Raw genomic sequence first — 22,928 nt, forward strand, 5'->3', positions numbered from 1 at the left:
CCAAGAAACTGGAGACTGACATTGAATTCATGACTGGAAGGACATGGTGTATATCAGTGCCAGCATTTACAAGAAGTTTCTGTTTAAGTCAGTAACTGTTACTTTGAGAAACAGTCACATAATGGCAATCGATAAATTTGAGGTCAGCAGTAATTGTGTCATGATATTTAAGATTGAGGATGTAATCTAAGAGCTATCTTCCCAGCTTGATATCAGATAACTGTAACTTATAATATTCCTGACACTGGATACCAACATATCCCTTTCTGTTCCAAAGGAGAGGAACAGGAATGTCTATAAAGACATGGACGAGTGAGTATGGTGTCGAAGAACTTGACTGGCTTGCACAGAGTCCTGATCAACCCAATAGAACACCTTTGGGATAAATCAGAGTGGAGACTGTGAACAAGGCCTTCGCATCTGACCTAAAAAATGCACTTTTGAAAGAATCATCAAAAACTCCCATAAATACACTCCTAAACCTTTTGGAAAGCCTTCCTAGAAAAGTTGAAGCTGTTATAGCTTCAGAGGGTGAGCCAACATCATATTAAATGCTATGGAATTATCACTCAAGTTATACTGATGAAGGCAAAATATTACTTACTACCTGTAATATTTTATACCTCAACTATGGACTGTTTGGAAGAAAAAAACCCAGATATTTAGAAACCTGGTTGTGAAGCGCCATTTTGAAGCATTTTAGTCACATGCCTGTTGTTGTTGTTGTTTTTTACCTCAAAGTGACCATATTTGAACGAAGAGCCAGTTAACTAATGCTAGCTAATGCTAGCTGGCTTTGTTAGCAACCTACATCCATATACTGGTATGTGTGCATTGAACAGAGGCAAACACCCATTAACTCAGGCAAACTAACCGACAGATACTAAGTTTTCACTTACTAAAGTTCTTTGGAGGGGCTTTTACTATAGTTAACAATATGACACACTGTTTTATTTCGCTAAATGCTTCAGAAAGCAGCAACTCAATTTAGCTGATGTCAAGTAGCAAATAGCTAGCCATTGTCTGTGTCAAGATCAGGGACAGCATAAAAGATGGATGTAGTTACCATGATGGTACCCACTGGTTTCTGAGGTCGTGTTTTTTGGAGCCTTGAGGTGAGTGTTTCTTCCGTTGCCATCTGGCTTGCTAAAGAGAAAAAAACTACTAGTGAGGAATATGTCTGACTGTGAAACTGTGCACTCATTGGCTAATGAGTTATGTTTGATAAGAAATATTCAGTGTGTGGATTCATACCACAGACAACTCTCCATTAAAAAAACAACATATGACCAAAATTTACAAAACAAAATGAAAACAATATTTTAAAAAATAAACTACTATGGGACTGTAAGTCTTTTTTGCAGTTACAGTCACCTATCTAGTAGCCTGTAGACAGAAAGCAGATTTAAGACACTCCTGCAGTGCCTTAATTTTTCCAACCCGGAAGCTACATCTGTCTTATATGCTGTCTAGGTTCAGTACTCATTTCTATCACTTTTAACACAAAGCAGCCTCATTTTGAGTAAAATTTGTTACCGGGAGAAAGTAGCTTCAGAAACCAAAGCTTGTTGAACCTCTTAAATGAAAACTTGCGTAGTGGAACAAGATTACTGCATAACATTTGCACTACTGCTGCTTGGAAAATAAAGGCAGTGAAGCTGGTGCAGGGGCCACATGCTAAGGAATAAAAATGTGGTCTAATGAATTGGCTGTTCTTTCTACTCATGGTTACCAACTGTCGGTTTCAAACTGTGTTGTGAAATTGTAGTGGTTATGTGTAGCCATCCCATGGGGGTCACAAGATGTAATGACTGTGCTGCATAGCTGCACGAACAGCAGAGTTATACAGCACTATATAGAACCAGGAGCAATCAGGTTATGATGAATATTGCAACACCAAGAATACCACAAAACGGTTGATTTCCACAATTTTAACCCAAAACAAAAAATCTAGCTGAATTCTCTCTTGCATTTTATTGATACTTTATATTCAAAAGCGTTCAAATATTTGTATCTGTATATGCCTGAGTGTATTGGTTTGTAAAACAAATGGTCATCAGATTCTTAGTAAGCAGACTGTGATCAAATGACAGTGTATTATATCAGCCCGGATGGCAGTTTGTTTTTTTGCCAACAGCTATTAGAAATGTCTGCAGAGGCCTTTTTCAGTTTTTCTCCTTTGTGCCTAAACATCATCTCCCTCTGGTGGTAAAACATAGTAGTAGTCCACTTTGGTAGAGATGTGACACATTACTGAAAACAATAACAGCTTGGTATTCTTCTTGTAGGGCACATTTATCTTTTTTTTAATATAGTTTTATATTATTTCTTTTTTGTTTATGGGTAACAAATGACACCTCAGAAGACAGCCCTGTCATTAAATGTAACAATGGCTTGAATCTGATTGTTTCTAGTAGATTATCTCTCTACAGTCATGACAGTCCAAAAAAATAAAAATCCACAAATTTAGTAAAATTCTTCTCGTATTGTCCGTTTGTAGTGCATACCCCTGTAAGTTGTCACAGACACTTGAATGATTTTCCACCCAACTGCATGAACTAGAAGATCCAAGGTGTAGGCGGTAGCTCTTTTTTCCCCCATGAAGCCTGTTGTGTGGCACAGCTATCGTCAGCAACAGATTGAGAGTCTGGTGGGGGCTGATCCTGATTTAGAGGTGATGGAGGCAGACAAGGGTCCAATTTCCTTTGAACTCAAAGTATCATTATCTGTGAAATGAGGGTGAATATGTGATATAGCAAAATAAAACCTACACTGGTAAATAATTTATTATTGTGCCGCTCCACAAATAGAAAAATGTGAGCCAGTTCACCTAATAGGTTCAGTGACACTGAAGACATTTTTGTACATAAAAATAACAAAAGCACGAGATGTATTAAATAAAAAAAATAATGGAAGATGATTTCACTTGTGTTTGCCAACTTGTGGAATAGTTTAGTGGTGGACTTTGTGAAAATCAACCCTAACAATATTTACATAAATGAAGATATGTCAAAAGCTAATTTTTAATATGAGCTTTGTAAGAAATTCAAGTGATTGTGCTTTTACATTTTTGTATACTACAAAAATTTATTAAATTTGGTGTAAAAATAAATGACTGTGATGTAAAAAGTAACACTGGTGTAGTTGATTATGGTAGTTATACTGTAAAATAACAATTTCATGCTGGCAAACAGATCCAAGTAGTTTATTGCAATTTAACATGAAATTTTGTTGCAGCATATTTCAGTTCACCCCAATCGCAGGCTGCAGCATTGGTTTAAGTGAGTGTAATTGGAGGAGCCTACTGAAGACGCTAGAAAATGGAATTAATTAGAAAGCTTTGAAAATATGTTTTCTATATGTTCGTTCTATGACGCTCAAACTCCACAGTTCTGGTTTTTAATCTACGCACATTCAAATCCAGTCATTTCGACTTAATGAAAAACAGTGAGGGTTTTCTGTCATTCACACGCCCATGCTTGTTAGAGAGGGCAATACCATGCAGAGGTGACATTTGATAGGGAGGTTGAAGGTTGACATGCCCCCTAGCTAAAATGGAGGGAAGGGACACGAAGGGGGTGGAGGGGTCCAGCACAGATCAAATTTCAACAGGACAGCATTCCCCCCAAAATTTGAAGGCAGACAACGTGAGGCAGTGAGGGACAGGGCGAGATCCTGGATGTTCCCGGAGCAAATAACTGGAACTAGAGTTTGTGTAAAGGTGATCAGAGTTAAACCTCTGTGTGATAAGTTAGATAGCCAAACAAGGGCTTTGTGCATGTGACAGGCAGACACGATGATAGAGAGGAAGAGAGACAACCTGATGAGCCGAAGGAAACAAACAATGTGATTTTTCACCCCGTCATTAGCCTCTGCCAGCAGCTGTTTTTCTTAGTGAGTAAATTATATTCATTAACTGGGTACTAACATTGTTTGTTGTCTTGCCTTCAATTCATCTAAAAACAAAACCATGAATTAACTTTTAATGTAATGAAATCTGTCATGAAATGTCAATTTCCCCTCTTTAGTCCTTTGCTGCTAATACTTATCAACTGAAAACCTATTTCGCTGATGTAATTATCACTCTGGTTTTAAACAGGTTTTCTTTTAAGTCCAGGTGTTCAAAAATCTCAAGAGGGTGATTTGCAGCATTCCCTCGGTTAGGATAATAACAGGGATGGAAAGCAGGGATCCACAGTCCAGTGACGGAGAAGGCAGAGGGAAAGAGAGCGATGGGGAGAAGGACAAGCATCTCAAGGACCAGCTTGACAGTGAGGAGAAAGGAGAGAAGGAGATCAGGGGAAACGAGAAAGAGAAGAAGAAAGAAAAACGTCGCTCAGGATCTCTATGGAGGAATGGATGGGCACTGAGTGAAAGACTGGCCATCAATGTATCAGGGATGCGTTATGAAACTCAGCTTCGCACCTTAGCCCAATTCCCTGACTCCATGCTCGGCGACCCCAGACGAAGGTCACGCTACTTTGACCCACTTCGAAATGAGCTCTTCCTGGACCGCAATCGAGCCTGCTTTGATGCCATTCTGTATTTTTACCAGTCAGGGGGTAGGCTTCGGAGGCCTGCAAACATACCCCTGGATATTTTCATGGATGAGCTGATATTCTATGAGCTCGGAGAGGACATCATGAACCGCTTCAAGGAGGATGAAGGTTTTCCAAAAGAAGAGGAGAGGCCTTTGCCATCCAATAGACTCCAGAGAAAACTGTGGATGCTGTTTGAGCACCCAGAGTCCTCATCGGGTGCACGCATCATCGCCATCATTAGTGTGATGGTAATCGTGCTGTCCATCCTCATCTTCTGCCTGGAGACACTGCCTGACCTCAGACATGACAGAGAGGTTGGAAATTTAATTCAAGTTCATGTTTGGGAAGGAAAGGTGTGAAAGATGGATGGTTTTTGCAGGGTTACCTGAAAGACAAAATGGTGGTATCAAGGCACTAAAAGAGAAACCCAAAATCTTGTTGTAAAGCCTTGAATGAAATATATGTGATTGTTTGGGTCAAAGGAAACATAATACTTTGGTAAGCTGTTGTTTAGGTAAACACACACTAGAAGAGTACTACAGTGTGCTAAGAGGAAAAATACTGACATAGGATACTATTGGCCAATATGTCTGGAAGCAGACCAGAGCGAGCGAGAGCTTATGGTGTGATTATTTTAGTCGGCTGTTAAATTTGATACGCTCGGATTCAGGAAGTGTTAAAGGGTACAGGGAGTAATGGCTGGGTATTGGAATACAAATAATAGGAAGCATATTCAGACCCGAGAAGACAGTTAAGTGTGTTAATTAAAGGTCACAAGTGACCATACATATAGGCAAAGGTGAGCCAAGGCCTTCCAGGTGGCTTAGAACCAGAGACTAAAAGGTCTCACCGGATGAGTTGCATAGTTTTGGGTCATGTTAACACATTCCTCCATGACTGCTGTGCTGTGGCAGACTTCCTTTGCACAAGGCAGCTGCCAGGAAACTACTGTAACCTCCTCCTGTTCGAGTCAGCGGTACACTCACTGAACTGCACTGGCAATGTTACACAGCCTCGGCAGCCAGGGCGATGGGAATAGCGATGAAGGTGGAGATGGATGAGGAGTGGTGCAAGTAGACACTCATGTTTCTCTTCAGAGATCTCACTGGGTTAAATATAGTCTTAGGAGAGCCCTTGGAGCAAATCAACACATAGATGTCCACCTTTAGTAATAAACACTGTCACTGACCTGCTACTGAAAGTCATAAGGAATACACTAAGTTTATTTAAACTACTCTGAGCTTTATATATATTCCACACAACCCATTACAGCATACTAAACACATCTATTTTAATCCATGCAATCCGATTTCATACTGTTAACTGAATGTTTAGTATAAGGTGTTTTAAATAGCCACCAGCCAATGCTTGAATATGCAGTGTTATAATAATAAGTGGCACACATGATGGAATGACAGGTGGACTAGAAGAGATAGCTGAATGGAAAGGCGCAGATGCCAAACACTTGCAATGCTGCCAAATGTGAGAACCAATAGCAAGATGGGCGACATACTGTAGTTTAATGTATCAAACACTGCCTAACTCAGCAGTATTTTTTTAAAGTAAAATACACATTATACAGTAACAGCTTTGCATTTGAAAGAACGTATGTTTACTTAATATGTTTTAGGAAGACTTAGATTATAAAATGCATACCACGTTCATATATATATATATATATATATATATATATATATATATATATATATATATATATAAAATATATAGCTATAGCGACCCACTTAGCTTAGCTTAACTAAGCTTAGCAAAAATACTGATCACAACAGGTAACCTGGTGCTATCAAAAGTAACAAATCTTGCCAGCACACTTAAAGATTTTTTTAATTAATTTTAATCCATATAATAAAATTAGTTCACTGTTCAATGGATGGCTACCTACCAGATGTTTTGCCATGGTTTTGCATAGTAGTTTGTAGTTAGCACTGTTTCCTTAGAGCAAGGCGGTTCTGGTTAGCTGGGACATCTCTGTATAGAGTTTGAATGTATTCCCCACGCCTCCATGGGTTTTCTACACATTTCCAGCTGAGAGACATACAAATGTATTTTATTGGTGGTTAGGAAATAGATGTAGGTTTGATTTACAACAAACCTGTGGGACTTCACCCTTTGTGTGTGTAACTTATGCACTTTTAGTTTATGTACACTTGATCAAATAATCAAGAAAAAATCCTGTTAATTTTAAGGTGCTGGCAAATGTTTTTGTTACTTAGGTGTTTTTTTTTATTTTTTTTAATTATCTTTTGTTTTTACTTCTAACTTCACAAGTATGTTTTACATTTTTCCTGTCTACCCTGTGTCATTCACTCAGGAGCATCACTCCCAAGCAAAGAACATGTCTGAGAACATGCCTGCTGCATCAAGTTTTTTCCACGATCCCTTCTTTATGGTGGAGACTGTGTGCATATGCTGGTTCTCCTTTGAGCTCATCATGCGATTCGCTTGCTCCCCCAGCAAAATGCACTTCTTCAAGGATGTCATGAATATCATTGATTTCAGTGCTATTCTGCCTTATTTTGTCACTCTGGGGACAGAACTGGTCAAAGACGATGATGCCTCTCCAGCCACATCCTTGGCCATCATCAGGGTCATCAGGCTGGTGAGGGTCTTCAGGATCTTCAAGCTGTCTCGTCACTCCAAGGGCCTCCAGATTCTTGGTCAGACACTGCGGGCAAGCATGCGAGAGCTGGGTCTTCTTATCTTCTTCCTGTTTATTGGCGTCATCCTCTTCTCCAGTGCTGTCTACTTTGCTGAAGCTGACCACAACAAAACAGACTTTGTCAGTATACCACATGGCTTCTGGTGGGCAGTTGTCACCATGACTACAGTAGGCTATGGTGACATGTACCCTGCAACAGTGTGGGGCAAGATGGTGGGCTCTATGTGCGCCATTGCTGGTGTTCTTACCATCTCGTTGCCTGTTCCTGTCATTGTGTCCAACTTCAGTTACTTTTACCATCGAGAGACTGAATGCGAGGACCGAAGTGAGTACACTCATGTCGAAACTAGCCTATGGGAGGATGAGGAGGCCGAACGAGAGGATTTTGAGGAAGATGGCCAGGATCCAGAGGGAGAATATTATGCCAGTGAAGGTATTTGCAGCCCTCTAAATGGGACTTTGCTTGGTGGACTGTGTACAGGACAGAATATAGAGTACAGGGGAGGAAATATGTATCTGAGGGAACCACTGGTTACTCAAGTTTAGGGAGGAAGTTTTGTATCCTTTGGCAAAATCATAAAAGCAAGAAAAGTTCATGATTCACAATTAAATTAAAATGTATTTAAAGGTTCTGAAGTCCTGGCAAGACAAACTAGTGAACCAACAAATGCTAGTTTGTGTCATTTAAATTTAATGCTCATATACCTCCTAACAACCTAATATTGCCTTTGTTATTTGCTGGAACACTAACCAGTCAAATGTCACTGAAAGGCAACTCTTGCATAACACTGGTTTAAAAAACAAAAGTTTTACATTCTCAGGGTTGTGATATTAATGACATACAAGCTTTTATTTATTAATGCTGTCAGCTTGTGTTTGAGATGACTTCCTGAATGTCTTGTGTCTTGAAACTATAATGTCTTAGTACTTGTGCCTGAAAGTTTGAAATGAAAGCAGACAAATCATAGGCGATATAAATGTCACATCTTTTCAGAACTCAACCAAATACCAGCTGAGCTGTCAATGAGGACAGACTAAGATCTCTCATACAACATCTTTCACATTCTCAATATTGTTCTATAAGTATAATGTATGCATATTTGATTTTTTTTTTTTAGTTCTGGCTTATATATTACCTAAAACGCCTGTGTTAAATAATTGATTTGACTGCCATGGCAAACGTTCTGTATTTATCTGCTTGATTAATGCATTCAGTGTTTTTGATAAAGATTATATTTTAATAATTTTCTTAAGTCTCCCATTTTGTTTTGTTTTTTTTGTGGTTTCCTTGTGTTGTTTTTTTAGTCAGTATTTAACAGTTAAGAAAAGGTCTATTACAGCAGGTGTTATTTATGAAAATGAAATATAACAATCCTTGATAGCTTAGTCTACTGCGGCTCAGTTTTCACTATTGTGTGTCCATGCCTGACCTTTCCAAGAGCCACTAAGCTGTTATAAGCAATACTTTCAACAACATTACTGTCAGATTCACAGGAACACATAAGACTTTCCAACACATCACAGTGATGATCCATGGAAGGTATGTGTGCTTATGTTACCTCACTTGTGTAAACTGCTGTAATAATGTGTTTTACTTTGTGTTGTTGATGTTAGCTTAACAGTCAGTAAAGGGCAAGTACGCTGTAAAAAAAAAAAATCCTAAAAAAACCCTTCTGATTACAAGGCAAACTGCCAACTCTTGAGCCACAATAGCCCTAAACAACGCTAATAATAATAATAATAATTTGATGTAAAAAAAAGTTTATGAGAATCATTTTATATATTTTTTCCATAGCATTACATTTGAATTTAACAGTTCAATCTTTCAAATAACGGATAAATATTTGTGAAATTATGATACATTTGTGAATGTGAAAAACAATCTAAATATGCATATGTACAGACAAATGCATTTAAAAAACGAGAAAATTATGGTTTATTTACATTTACAGTGATTTTACGTTAATTTACATTTGAAATGTAAAATCACAGTCTATTTATGTAAATTTAATGATATTCTAGAAAAACACTACAAAACTGTAAAATACACAGTAAAATACTTTTATATTACATTTTTTTTTACAGTGTAGATTAAAATAAACCTTTTTTCATTGTCTTTAACAATGGATCCCTGTTTACTTTATAATAATGGAAAATAGCATGAAATACAAATCTTGTGATCACTTATTTTAATCTTTATAGGGAATGTAATCATTGTTACGGTCACCTGCAATCAGGCCTGAAGTAATGAACAAAGAAAGTGTGCATTTACAGTGCCTGTTTATAGATCACAATGGAAAAAAGAACTGATATAAAATGAGAACAATTAAACCTTACAAAAAAAGATCAAATAAATCACAATATAAATTGTTAAACTGACATAAAACTTTTTTTAGGGGGATATAAACGGAGAAAATCTGTTGGCCAAAGACGAGGCAAAATTTCATTAGGCACAAAAAAACAATAACTGTACAAAAAAACAGACGATAGAGACGTTTTGGCTTCATTTTTGGGGAGCTGTCGCATCGTCCATGTTTTCTACAGTCATTGAAAAAAACACTCACCCACACACTTGGTCTACCTCTCATTGGATTTTGTACCACCAGAGGGTGCTCATGCTTTCACTTCAATACGCTTGTTTTCCCACTTCTACTTTCCCAGTCTGTGTACTTGGTAAATACATGCTTGGTTTTTTAAGTACATTCTGGTTTGTTGAACCATTTAATAAGGTTGCTCAATCTTTTCATGACAAATTTGACAACAAATATTTATATCATGTTTGTTTTAATTCAGAATTTCTCCCCAATAAGATAAACACACTTGAGTTGTACAAACAGAAACCTCTTAGGCTTCCCCAGCACATCTGGGTTAGGGAAACTTCAGAAACCTCACATGTCAAAATCAACAGAATGTTACAAACATGATTTCAAAGTATAGTTACAGTTTTTGAAATGTAAAAAATTAATAAATAACCATTTGAAATGCACAATACATAGTAATAAATAAATAACTTACATTAGTATTGCCTCCACAAAAACATGTTGAGAACAAATAACAGAAAGCTACTCATTTCAAAACTAAATCAAGTTTACAGGCTGAATCTAAAAAGATATAAAGGTGCCGATCTGTGAGAAGTCTGTGCAGTTCATTCTTTTATTTGTCCATAGAAAACTGAGGACTGCCCATAGAATTTAGACCCATTCCAAGAAGGTCATCAGAGTCCACGTTAAAAAGTCTCTGATTGTTTGGCATCTGCTCAGATACGCTATCCGTTTTTAAATTATTCCTCAGTGGTAGGAACCGTGTAAAGGGAAGTGCGTGTCGATCTGGAGAATGTCTTGATGCCAGTGACATGGGAAATCCATATTGTGAGGAAAGGAAACGGGTGTATCCGTCAGCCAGCAGCATTTCTCTGAAGGTGCAGCTGGTTTCCGAATAGTGACTCTGAAAATAGTGTTAAAATATTGTTAAGATTTGATAGAAAGTGATGCAAAAAAGGATGAATCAGTTTTCGGTGTTATAGCTTACCTGCCCTTTCAGATTGCCTTCGCTATCCATACAGAGAAAAAGAGATGATGATGGTCCTTTAATGATTACATGGCCTGGTTTAACTGATTTCAGCTGCAGCAAACCTGAAAATACAGAAATAGTGATAATAAAAATTTGATTTCTACATAGGCCTCAAATTATCCACTGTCTTTTGTGGATGGAAGTCAGTGCCAAATATGCAATCTGTTGCAAGCTTATCCTCCTAATACTCACTGTAAGGTGTCTGAGCATCACTTCCTGTGACTCTCCCATCCATGTTCATCTGCAAATACATCCCACGTCTGTGGTTATCTGCAAAAAGAAGCAATGAAGGAAAGTAAGAGTAAGAGTGACATCGCCTCGTCTGTATTTTTGTGCATGCATTCAATTATTCTGTGAATTGCTGCAATGAAAAAATGTTTAAATACCTGTGTAAAGATGCACTTCTCTGACTTGATTATTAAAGGATAAAAGCGGGTTGGAGTCAGGGAGATAAAACGACATAGAGACAGGAAGTGGAATGATTAAGAGAAGAGAAGACAGGTGAAAAAACAAAGGCATTTGGGCAAAAAAAGATTGACAAAGCTTTAAGATAAAGAGATGAATAAATAAGAGATAAATAAAAATAAATAGATTTGCAAAGATGAAAAAAATAAATAAATATTAAATAAGAAATATACCACTGTGCACTAGTGACTCCAGGAGCAAGTTTTGGCCCTTATAAAGGAGCTTGGAGAAGGAGGTCCTACTTCATGACCGCATGAGTCAGACATTTCTACATAATTAGTGTGATTGAATGCTGAGGGGAAAACCTTTGCTCTCATACTGTGTATGGACTTCTCAGATCACTTACAGTAAGAGTTGTTGTAAAGTTGTGTTTTTTTGGACTCCCACAAGTTCAAGTGGACTAAGTATTTTCTGAGGCATCATGCACGTGTGCAACATGTATACATAATTATGTTAACCAGTGATTTCATCACTTAACTCAGCTTAATCACAATATTTAATAACATCTGAGTCTTTTTTTGCACAGGCCACATGTTTCTGTTTCTGTTCATATTAATTGAAGCCCTACACCTTACAGAACCTCTTTATGTGAGGAATTTTTAGTATTGCTTGGAATTTGCAATTCATGACTTCTTGATTAGATAGAGCATCATATATACTCAGTATATTTCAAAATACCTTGATTACACAACAATACATTGTAGCAGTTCTTTCCTTTTCATAGTTTTCCTTGAAATATTGTAGTAAAAATTGACCGGAGCACAACACTAATTTTGCTTCGTCACGTGTGGACGAGTGTGCTGTTTGCTCTTCCATTCATCCCTCCAATTATACATCTAAAAACTGCAAGAAAATATAACACGAAGTGTCTGCGTCATCTCCCGAATGAATAATAGAAATGAATTGGGAGTGGGAAGTGACCAAGTGTGTTTTGAGTTTTATGGTGTTTATCTTATTTTGATATGCGTGTGTTTGAGAGAGAATGGGGGGGACGAGTGGGTGAAGCAGATTTATAAGCAGCCGGAGTGTTTACAGGAATGCAGCTGTGCAGTCACAAGAGAGGCCTCACGTCAGATCGGAAACTCTCCAGTTAGGAAAAGGTGCATCACGGTGAAACGTCTTCAAACTGCACCATCACTTATTTCACTGCACTGTCATACTGAATCGGTCAGTTAAGAATGTGAAGCATCTGCAAACACTACCCTTAAGGCCAAAGAAATAATTGATGATGCTTTCTTAAAAGCTCTGATTTGTAATGCCTTTACTACTGATCCATCTCCAACTTCTATAAAATAAGTAATAGATATAGGTAAATAAATGTCTCTGTTTTATATGGAAAACTCTTCATGCTGTTTCCCAATCAAATGGCACAAATACACGCAGAACATAGTCATAAACACTTCAAAATATTTCTTAAATGTTTATGCTGAATTTCCTGTTTACCTTTTAAGCTTTCCAGCAAATTGGGGTCTAAGTCCCATCAGCGTGTGTGCGAGAAGTACTTGTAAGAAAAACCCATCATGCTCTTAATTTAAGCACGTTTTTCCCCACCCTCACATATTAAGGATCTTTATGAATGCGTCAATATATTTACAGGTGATGAGGGTGAGTATTTCAATGAATAGAAATCAAACTAAAACCTCCCCAGTTAATTACATAAATTAAAATCATTCTTTTTTGTCTCACACTTTTTATGGTATCCTGAAATATGCAAATAGACTCATTTAGACTGCATATGTTGGATGGTTTAATTCCCATAACCTAAAAGAATGAGTTATGGAAGTGAAACGGTTGGAAAAATATGTTCTGCCTCTGTGTTCTCACCTTAAAAAAAACAATCTGTATTTGTCCAACTGTTTGTGATAAACAGCCCTGCACTATTTATAACTTCCACTATAATCCGCCATCTGTTTTGGCTCATTTCCAGTCATGTGGTGCTAAATTTACCCTGTAACATAGGCTGCAATTATAGTGTCACTACAGTAATCTCTTTGCTCTAATATAATATTAAAAACCAGGCTGTTTACATATCACCAACATGTCTTATTATAGATCACTCTGTTATGGACCAAATTGCAGGCAAGCACAACAGGAACATAAATGTTAAAAAAAGTGCTACCATGCAACTTCCCAATTTGATTACTTACATAAAGCATCTATTTTTTTGCTTTACAAACTCAATTTTATTACAGTTTATTACAGTTTTATTTAATACAGTACACTAATTTGCTTAAACAGAACAGACATTGTCATTTATTACTAAATATTATTTAATATAAAGTCAGATTCAAAATTTCAATTTCCTTTCATGTACATATTAGAAGCAAAGGTCTTTACAAAGGAAATTTTGGATGTTGTTCTGCCATATATCAGAAAATGTTATGGATAGCCATAAAAAGTCAATTTCTCTCATTTATTTCGGTATAAAAATGTTCCTTAATGAAACAATGAAAATGGGAAAAAATGAAACAATTTTGTGAGACGCATATTAACTTTAACATTTTTACTGGAAAACATCATTTACCATTAAAACGTTTAAGTGACTGATATCACTATGAAATCTCCCCACTGATGAACTCACATTAAGAAATTTTTGTAACTTTTCTCGAAGTTTCCAGTCATCGTTTTATCTAATTTAAAGTGCCACAAATTGAAAATGTGTGTTAAATGTAAATGTAAATATATATTTTAGTCTGATAAACATATTTCTTACTAAGAGCTTCAACTATTGACTCACCCGCATGTGATCTTCTGTGGGCAGGCTGTGTGAAGGCGAAACTCTGAAATAACTCCTTCAATAACATTCATACAGGTATGTTTGTTTTTTTTAATTACAGCTTTTACAATCATTATCATTATTGTTATCATATTATAATCAATTATCATCACTACTCTCCAATAATATGAATTGAAATCATAACACAATTTGTTGTCCAAAATGTACACATACAAGTAGCATATCTTAAATGTCCATAATTTAAAACATATTTCCTTTGTCAACCTAAAATGAAATTACAGTCAGTCTTAAAACTAAGTATGAAATGAACGTACAGTTTAATACGCACACATACATACTGTACATACATACATACATACAAACAATAGCAGTTATCATAAAAAAATGATAAAAATAAAATACACACATTTTACAAAGTCCTGCTTTCACATCATTTGATGATCGATATCATGACGTTCACTCTAAAATGGTTGAATTTGGCATGCATATTAACACAAATGCTCCGTAACTCAAGTCATTTTCCCCCAGTTTAAACAGGATTTTGTCATAAAGCACTTTGCTAATTGTCTCATTGTCTGTCCTATTCACATTTGTGCATCTCACCTCCGTTATGGCTTAAGAACATACATATCGTCCTCCTTGTGTACTCCTACATTCTGGCCTTAAACCTCCCCCCTCGCCACACCATACTGTATTGTGATGTTACTTGGCGTTGTTGAGTATTTTCTATAATCAATCTAAATCACAGTCAGACCAACTTAAAGGATGCGTGTTGGACTATTGTTCTCTTGATAGGAACAGGAATGCATTTTCCAGTTTAAAAACTATAAATTCATTGTGTCAATATTGCCGTCTTACACTCAAAAAACCAAAAACCAAAAAAACAGAAGATGAATTCACGATAGGCATTGGTCACTTTCTACAGGCCACTTTCTACAGAATCAAACAGCATCATGCCACAACTATGGATTGAAAGAGAGAGAGGGAGGGAGGGAGGGAGGGAGGGAGAGAGAGAGAGAGGGAGGGAGAGAGAGAGAGAGAGAGAGAGAGAGGGAGGGAGAGAGAGAGAGAGAGACTGATGGTAAAACAGACATTCACTCCATTTTTAACATCTTTAAATCATTCACTCTGTATCTTTGATTTTTCGAGACATGTGGCTCGATGGTTGTTGGTCATCTTCTAGTGTCCTTTTTGTTTCGTTTTTTTGTTTTTTGTTCCTCAGTTTTTTTTTTTCCTCTAAAATGTGTTTTTTCCTTGGGTTGATTTGGAGGCGGGGTTCTACGAAAATATAAGAAAAGACATTTAAAGAGTCACAATGGCACCGTACAGACGTGACTGATGTGGTATCCACTCAAGCTATTTTTAGCTATGATCAATCAGAGTGCTTTTCTCACCTGGTGTGCTTATTTATTTCTTTATTTTTCTTTTTTTTTTAGCAGGAATATGTTCTCACAGACCCCGACTCTGCTCTTGGACCAGAGTTTGCTGACAGGGGAAAAAAAGGTGATTAGTCCTCGTTACATATACAAGACAAACAGATACAAGTCATTAAAGCAAAACATTACTGATGTTATTTAAAAAAACGGCACTGCTAAGCTTTAAATTCTGTATTGCAAATATAAACTATTTAGAAACACAGCATCCTAGGGAAACAGCGATTTTGCTCTGTTAAGCTAATAAAGCTTACTGTTCCTCAGGAAAAACCAACTACTGGCTATAGTTTCATATTTACTGTAAAGCAAATCATGTTAAACTTCTCATCTACTGCTCTGCAGGAAATTAACAGAGATATCCAGTATTTCTTTAAAAAACAGTTTCTTGTTCTTTTTCTTCATAACCAATGAAACTGCTAAATTGTTATTATCACTGTAGTGTAAATAAAGGAAGTAGGAGCATTTGCAAGACTTTGTTTATATTTCTGCATAATGCGTTTTTTAATATAAAAGTCTTGCATCACCATTCATTGCTTTATACTTTGCAAAGAAAATGGGAAATAGGTGCAGCTGCTGTTTCTCTTCCTTAAGAGCCATGAAGAAGTCATTCTTAAGAAAGTGAAACAGGGAGTAAGGATGAGATATGTGACACTTTTGGAGTGCTGAATCCAAACTTTAAAATTTTGGTCCAAACCATATCAGTGTCTACAGACATCTTCAGTTTCATTGGTTATGAAGAAAAAGAACAGGAAACCGTTTTCTAAAGAAATGCTGGATATTTCTGTTAATTTCATGTAAAACATGGTGGAGGCATTTCAGCCAATGGTTTGGGGCTCTTTTCAAAATAAGAAAAGGATCATCAGATCCACCATGCAATACCATTTGATTGGCTTTATTTTTCAGTATGACAATGACCCCAAACACACAGTCAAGTAAAAGCATATCTGGGTGGAAAAACACACAAAGGAACATATTGGGCATGGATTGGCCCAGAGCCCTTGCCTTTTATGTTTTATTTCCATATATGTTTGCACATGTTTCAGTTATGTTTGGTATGCATAGACTTCATCCATTAGGTGCATCTTTTTTATTCTTGAATGACTCATAGACCAATGTTAACTGACTTAAACAAACAAAAATCACTTCTCTGAAAAGGGTCAGGTACAAGAGCAGACCTGAAAATGAGTGACAAAGCAGCCAATGTCCAAAGAAAAGCTTCAAAAGTCCATTTTAGAAAAAAACCCAAGTCTGGCTCTTTGAAAGGAAATTATAAAGAAATGAGGGTTGACTCAAGGCTTTTGCACAGCACTGTATTTAAATATAAATATAATCTATCCAGATGGTACATGTGGAGCACCAAAATATCTCTTTGTATAAATCACAAAAAACCTTGTTGTTAGCAAATTTATGCAGGAACTATTTTCTTTTTACTGTCTCTATTTGCCAAACAAAGGAAGCATGCAGATAGATAACATTACAGGTCATCTGAAGGCAGATGCCATTAATGTAAAGTCCTGTCACAAGCATGAGCCTTTCGTCATGGGTAGACGGAGGCTTGGTTCTGCTGAGTGATGTAGCTGGCAGGTGTGGTTCGGTGAAAGAGAAAATAGTTCCTACAGGAAACTGCTCACAGCAAGGTTTGTAGAGTCAGTTTTTTGTATTCTTTTTTGGTGCTTGGAGCACCCAGTTCCATCATAGTTCTGCAGTTAATATCTCCACATCCCAGCAACTCACACCCAAATACTTCAGAATGATAAATAGCAGCAAAAGCCAGAGAAATAAAAGATAGAAACTTGATTTTGGGGTTAACTGTTCCTTTGTTTTTGTTAAACAGGAAAAAACTGCTGTGTAATCTCTGATCCTGACAGTATTGTTGTTATCATGCTCAAGTCCTCACCTTCACTCTGGACTTTTCTCAGTGTGACAGACGGGGTCGAGATGGCAGAGGCACGGAAGTTGGCAGGTAATGTTTCTGAGGAATCGGAGGTCACGCCACGGAGGTCTTTCTCCCTAAACATCTTCCTCCATGACGGTGACCGTGTGAATGTTTTTGTGCCGTCCTGTGGAGACAAGGAAATAATGCTAGTGATTCAAAACAACAGCATTCACTGGGCCTTATTCATTATGCATTAGTGGGGTTTAACAAAGCAGTATTTGACAAAGCAGTATTTGTTGTGACAATATTCCACAGTTGCACAGTTTTTAGCCCTACAAGCTGTAACTAAGCAATTAGCACCCGTGTAAACACAGCTGAACCTGGCTGGCTGGCTTGCCAGCAGTTCACTAGCAGTAAAGCCTTCCTTTACAAGGAAAAGTCATGTTTTTAGTCTTTCTTTTTAACCCTGAAAGAAATTTATCTTTCATAGCGCATTAAACAAAGGGCAAAAAAAATATTTTCTGAAGTCTATGTTGTTGTACCTCATCGGGCCTCCTCTCTGTTCCCATGGAGATGAGATTATTGTACTCTTTCTCTAGGAGCTGCCTTGCCTGCAAGAGACAGACGGAAAGATGTTTCGGGTAATTTTACACCTGTAGATTAGGATAACAGAAGAGCATCTGACATCGCCGGCTGTTGTAGAGCACGTGAGGCAGTCTACCTGTGTGTTCTGATTTGGTATCTGAAGAAGGAGGGCCAGGTCAGTGTAGTCAAAGGTGTCATCCAGTGCCAGCAGGGCCCCATGGACCCCACTTTCTAACAGGTTGTCAGCAAATTCTTTTAGACCGATAGACTGCACCCAGCACATCACTCGCTCATTGGACCACACCATCACATCTGGAGAAACACAAATTCAAAGACAAAGACAAAAACACATCAGTGTGAGTAAACTAATGCTTTGAAATCAAGTTTGGGGCATTATCCAAAGGCCACACCTTGGTTCTGATGTTGGCTCTCATCCCTCCTCCTCTCCAGCTCCTTTCTATCATAGTTCAAGCGCTTCAAGCACATGATGCCATAGTGAAGGCTCACCCTATAAGTAGTAAGGACAGAGACCTAAGACATGCAGTGGGTGGAAATATGCAGAACATAAAATTAATCCAATAACGCGGGTGCCCTTTCTTTCACCTGTGGAAACTGTCCACCATCTTCAGCTGGCCCCTCAATTCTTTCTTGGTGAGGTGATCGAGCATGCGAGCATCAACCAGCGATTCCATGAAGTAAGAGCGGTACTGGGGTAGACCCAGGCTGGGCAGCCATTCATTTCCCACCCACTCATGGTTCATGTCTCCATAGGCCAGGATCTGGAGAACAAGGTTTATAGACATGAGAGTAAACAAGATGCATAATAAACATGAAAAAAAATCCTAAAGGTAACATTCTGAATATAAAACAAATTTGTGTGTTTCGCTTGAGCTAAATAATGAAACAGGAAAAATTACAATGTGTTTGTATTAACAATATTTAGTGACTTCTTAATTCTTCGGAACAGGGCAGATAAAGTGCAGAGAAAATAGTAGTAAAAGGGAAACCTGAAAGTGTAATAAAAACAAAATCCCCCGCCATGCAGGGTTTTCTCCATTTGTTTCTCCTTCCCGTGGGCTCTATATACACCACACTCGTGTATATACACTGCTGGCCACTCAGCGGTCATGCTAAACATCTCTCTGACACAAATTCTGCATTACTGGGAACAGGAAACATTATACTTGTAGCCTAAAATGGCAAAAACAATTTGGTCTCACTTTCTAAAAATGCGCCGCTAAAGTGTAATTGATGTCTCAAATAATTAGTTATGTGTTAACTCTAGACCTATGAAAGTAAAGTATTTCTGCTGCTTTTTGTTTTCCTTCACTTTCTGATTATTTAAAGTGCAAGTCTACAACCTTCAAACCTGGATTTAAGTCTTGTTAAACACACAGATGCATATTTAAAGACTTCGTTTTAGCTCTTCTTCCTTTTAAGGCTGTGTCTCCTGGTTTCCTGGTAAGCCTTTATTTAAAAATAAATTGCAAATCATGTGATGGCCTGTGGATTGTCAGCAGCTCACCTGATCCCAGCTGAACTCCTTCTGCTCCTTACGGTTCAGGCCGAGCGTACAGAGGAAAGGAGCAGATATTTGCAAAGAGAGGGAAAGGTCACCAGTGAGAGTGTTTGTGTTTGTAATGAATCAGTGTCGGTACAGAGGAGGAGAGGGAAGGCAAAAGGAGGAAAAGCTTTGTTAGTGAGTGAGAATTAGATGGAAAACACTACATCAAAACTGATTTTTAGGGAACAGCAAGGGAAAGGTGTAGCCAAACATGCCTAATTAAGAGACAAAAAAAAGAAGAAACCTTATTAACGGGACAGTTTGCTCACGACATAAGAAATGTGTCAAATAAATCAATGCAATATAAGAACAGCTTCTCTGTATTTCACATGAAATATAATCTTACTGGTTTGGTGGCAGCAGTGAGAGACTCCATCTCAGCGTGCGTCATCCAAATGTTACTTGTTGACTGTAACGGCAGCACACAAATTATTAGTTTGTGTCTACCCCCCGTGCCGTGTTTTTGAACTGGGATTTGTACGCAGGCTTACAGAGCGGGTGCTTGCGGGTGCAGACGGACTGGTGAGGGAGACCATTTCCTGAATGGCTAGGCGAAGTTTGAGTCTGTGTAGAGGGTTGCTGATGCCAATCTCCCTCTGGATCTCTGTGTCCGACAGGTTTGCCATGATGGCGCCGCTCTTCACGTTGGCGCGACATGCTGCCACATACCACGCTGGCATCCCGACCCACAGCTGGGACAACAGAAAGCAGAAGTGGTGCACAACGAACAGTAACAGTAACATTCTTCAAATAAAGTATGACTTGGTGACAAAAACCTTGTGTCTAATCCTAACGTGAAATACCAAAAAAAAAGACATCCTATTTCTGAAACGAGCATTTTTAGCTTCTCTCCCCAGCTACCTTCCATTTAAGCTGGCTTTCTTCTGATTGGTTGCCCTTCACAGACAGAAGGTTTTAATAGCAGTAGAGTAGGGCTGCTTTACCAAGAGTGGAAAAAACAGACTTCTCCAAAACTAAGCGTGATTTATAAGGCTTACCTGTGCATTCACTGACCTCATTAAGCTTTGGCTTTAAATAATATTATCGTCTACCATCATGTATACAATATATATTCCGGTAATGTAATATGTCGGTAATGACAACATACTAAACTTTACATAAACTGGTCCGAATCAGTGTGATGGTTTTATGTCCTGAGGCTCAGAAACGTACCTCAAGCCACGTAACAACAGTCGGGCCATCCCATGAGGCGAAAGGCAGACCCTGACGACATGCCTCCTCTAATAAGTCGTGCCTGGCAAGGAGAGTGGAAAACAGAAGATTAATTTCTTCATATCTCACCTTACCACTGTCTTCTTTTATAAATAGAAAATCAACATGAGAAGTTAAAAACTTTTCAGCCTTGCGGCACCGCATAGGCATACATTTTTCTGTTTAAATTAATACTAAACTACGAACTACTATATCGCATTAGGATCAAAGATGTCGCTACAACATGAGAAGCGTGTGGAAAGATGACTGATCTCACTTCTTTTTGCTGCGGCGATCTTTTTCCACTGTTCCAGTTCCAAGTTTAGCCAGACCTAATGGATCAGCTGAACCCAGGTCATCAGAGGGTGTGGAGGCTGTAAAGACCATAGGTTAAAAATAATAATTACTTCCTGTATCGGTTTCACTGTTGATGATTCTCTCACTGCAAACAGATAAATGTATGACTTGGACATGAGAGACGGCATTTTGAATGACTAGTGTCCAGGCTGTTCACACACCCAGTGAGGCAGATTCACGTCCAGGTGCACCAATCCGTCCCTTTTCCTTTTTGCCAAAGAGACGACCAATAGAGGATTTGATGCTTTTCTTTTTGCTGGCTTTGTGAAGGGAATCCTGGCTAGCTGTGGTGGCACCGTCAGCAGAAAGACTGGACAAACAGAGGGACGGAAAATTGAGTGCATTTCAGGGCTAAATTCAGAGCCAAATATACTGCATGTTAATATTATTCTGAGTACCTGCGAAATTCACGGTGATCATCAAGGCCCGCCCCTGGGTGAGTGTGTGTCATTCGGTCCAACCGTAGGGCTCGAGGAACAGGCGGAGGGGTGGAGTCAATCAGGGCGAGTGCTCTGCATTCTTCACCGTCTTTGTTGTTCTGCAAGGTGGACAAAGTTCAAAAGGTTTATATGGGGAAATTCAGTGTAACTTCACTCATTTGTTGGTATAAAACAGCAGTGAGACAGCACCTGCTTATCGCTCTCCCTGGCAGGTGAATGGGGCAGGCGGGGGGTGGAATGTCCAGAACTGGGTGGCGAGGGTGACGCCAATGTGGACGAGGTGATGGAGGGAGTCATGTAGCCCCTCCCGACACTGTCACGTCCACCCAGTGAAGAGGGTGGAAGAGTTGAGGCATCGAGGGCTACGCTGCTGACCCGACTCTCAATCTCTTCTGCCCTCAGCTCCGTGCTTTCTTTTTCTTCCTGAATCAGCCTTAAAGGAGAAGAGAGAAGAATTTTAACAGTAGGCCAAACAATCCTAGAATCTCACAACACTCTCATCTACACACTGTTGCACACAAAACCTACTTAATCTCTTTGTTAATGGCCTCCAGTTGCTCCTGTAGCATGATGGCCAAAGTCTGTACATCCGTCTGCCCACTGGGAGACAGCAGCTCTGACCCAAACATAGTCTCCCGATCCTCTTCATCATCAGAGCAGCCTCCCTCCACGCCGCCCTCAAACCCAGGACCCAGCATAGTGCTGCTGTCCCACTCTCCATACTAGAAAATGAGAAAAACAATAGAACGGATAGAGACAATGGTGTCATTCAGAAAATAGCACCATATCACAGTATATGCAGCTGTGGTCAAATGTTTACAAAGGCTTATCATAAGCATTAATATCTTGGTAATCTGGTGCGTATAAATGATTTCTTTGAATTGCTCACGCCCCGGTGTGGAATGATTGTGTGGCATGCATCTTTAAAATCTTTAAGAACCAAGATTTGGGTGCACAACTTTGAACTGATTTAGGATTTTTCTCTACACGGGATCAAAAGTATACACATTCCCTACTGATATTTGCTTAAATGTCTCTTAGCAAATTGCACCTTGACCAGACACTTTTGGTTCCCATCGATAAGCTTTTGGCATATTTCTGACTGAATATGTGACTGCTCTTCTTGGCAGAATTGGTAAAATTCATTTAAATTCCCCCTTCTTCATTATTCCATCCACAGTGTTGTTACGTTCAAAAGCCCCCAACCATAGCTCTTGTCATTGTGCCATATAGCTGAATCTTTATCCTGTCTGGCCATAAAATCTTTCTACAGAACACATTTGGCTTGTCCATGTGGGCAACTGCAAATTGAAATTGAAATTGAAGATGTCGATTTTAGTCTGTATCCTCCCATAGTGATGAAAAACACACTTTACTATGGAAGTATTGTTGGTTTTAAGGCAGTTCTCAGCTCATAGCAGGCCTTGGTGATTCCTGCATCGTTCCTGAACATCCTAACCAATTTCCTTTC

General features: G+C 38.5%; 3 protein-coding genes across 7 annotated transcripts in view; 1 reads left to right on the plus strand and 2 right to left on the minus strand.

Moving 5' to 3' along the window:
- The first annotated feature begins 64 nt into the window (after positions 1–64).
- LOC146512840 (potassium voltage-gated channel subfamily A member 7-like) lies at positions 65–15,053 on the plus strand. 5 transcript variants are annotated; one of them, XM_085171413.1, is made up of 3 exons: positions 65–3,894; positions 4,100–4,855; positions 6,871–15,053. In XM_085171413.1, exons 2-3 carry the CDS (start codon positions 4,178–4,180, stop codon positions 7,762–7,764), a joined length of 1,572 nt encoding a protein of 523 aa, XP_085027539.1. In that variant the 5' UTR covers positions 65–3,894; positions 4,100–4,177; the 3' UTR covers positions 7,765–15,053. The 5 variants fall into 5 exon arrangements, with proteins under 5 accessions (XP_085027539.1, XP_085027541.1, XP_085027540.1 ...); XM_085171415.1 differs by having other exon boundaries at positions 65–4,879; positions 6,874–15,053; XM_085171414.1 differs by having other exon boundaries at positions 65–4,879; positions 6,904–15,053.
- fgf21 (fibroblast growth factor 21) lies at positions 10,372–11,307 on the minus strand. The gene is made up of 4 exons (XM_085171430.1): positions 11,175–11,307; positions 10,981–11,058; positions 10,747–10,850; positions 10,372–10,662 (listed from the first exon to the last, which is right to left on the minus strand). Exons 1-4 carry the CDS (start codon positions 11,305–11,307, stop codon positions 10,372–10,374), a joined length of 606 nt encoding a protein of 201 aa, XP_085027556.1.
- LOC146512842 (liprin-alpha-3-like) overlaps positions 14,061–22,928 on the minus strand; it is a 25,894-nt gene continuing 17,026 nt past the window's right edge. The window contains exons 17-32 of the mRNA XM_085171406.1: positions 21,986–22,179; positions 21,647–21,890; positions 21,416–21,555; positions 21,179–21,327; positions 20,938–21,034; positions 20,622–20,703; positions 19,940–20,140; positions 19,795–19,857; positions 19,410–19,436; positions 18,488–18,663; positions 18,295–18,392; positions 18,021–18,196; positions 17,842–17,910; positions 17,321–17,483; positions 15,385–15,475; positions 14,061–15,268 (exon numbers count right to left, since the gene is read on the minus strand). Of these exons, the coding sequence (XP_085027532.1) occupies positions 15,423–15,475; positions 17,321–17,483; positions 17,842–17,910; positions 18,021–18,196; positions 18,295–18,392; positions 18,488–18,663; positions 19,410–19,436; positions 19,795–19,857; positions 19,940–20,140; positions 20,622–20,703; positions 20,938–21,034; positions 21,179–21,327; positions 21,416–21,555; positions 21,647–21,890; positions 21,986–22,179 (1,932 nt within the window). The 3' untranslated portion in view covers positions 14,061–15,268; positions 15,385–15,422. The remainder of the gene's footprint in view (positions 15,269–15,384; positions 15,476–17,320; positions 17,484–17,841; positions 17,911–18,020; positions 18,197–18,294; positions 18,393–18,487; positions 18,664–19,409; positions 19,437–19,794; positions 19,858–19,939; positions 20,141–20,621; positions 20,704–20,937; positions 21,035–21,178; positions 21,328–21,415; positions 21,556–21,646; positions 21,891–21,985; positions 22,180–22,928) is intronic.

Source organism: Neolamprologus multifasciatus, chromosome 8, assembly GCF_963576455.1.
Source record: "Neolamprologus multifasciatus chromosome 8, fNeoMul1.2, whole genome shotgun sequence".
NCBI lineage: Eukaryota > Metazoa > Chordata > Actinopteri > Cichliformes > Cichlidae > Neolamprologus > Neolamprologus multifasciatus.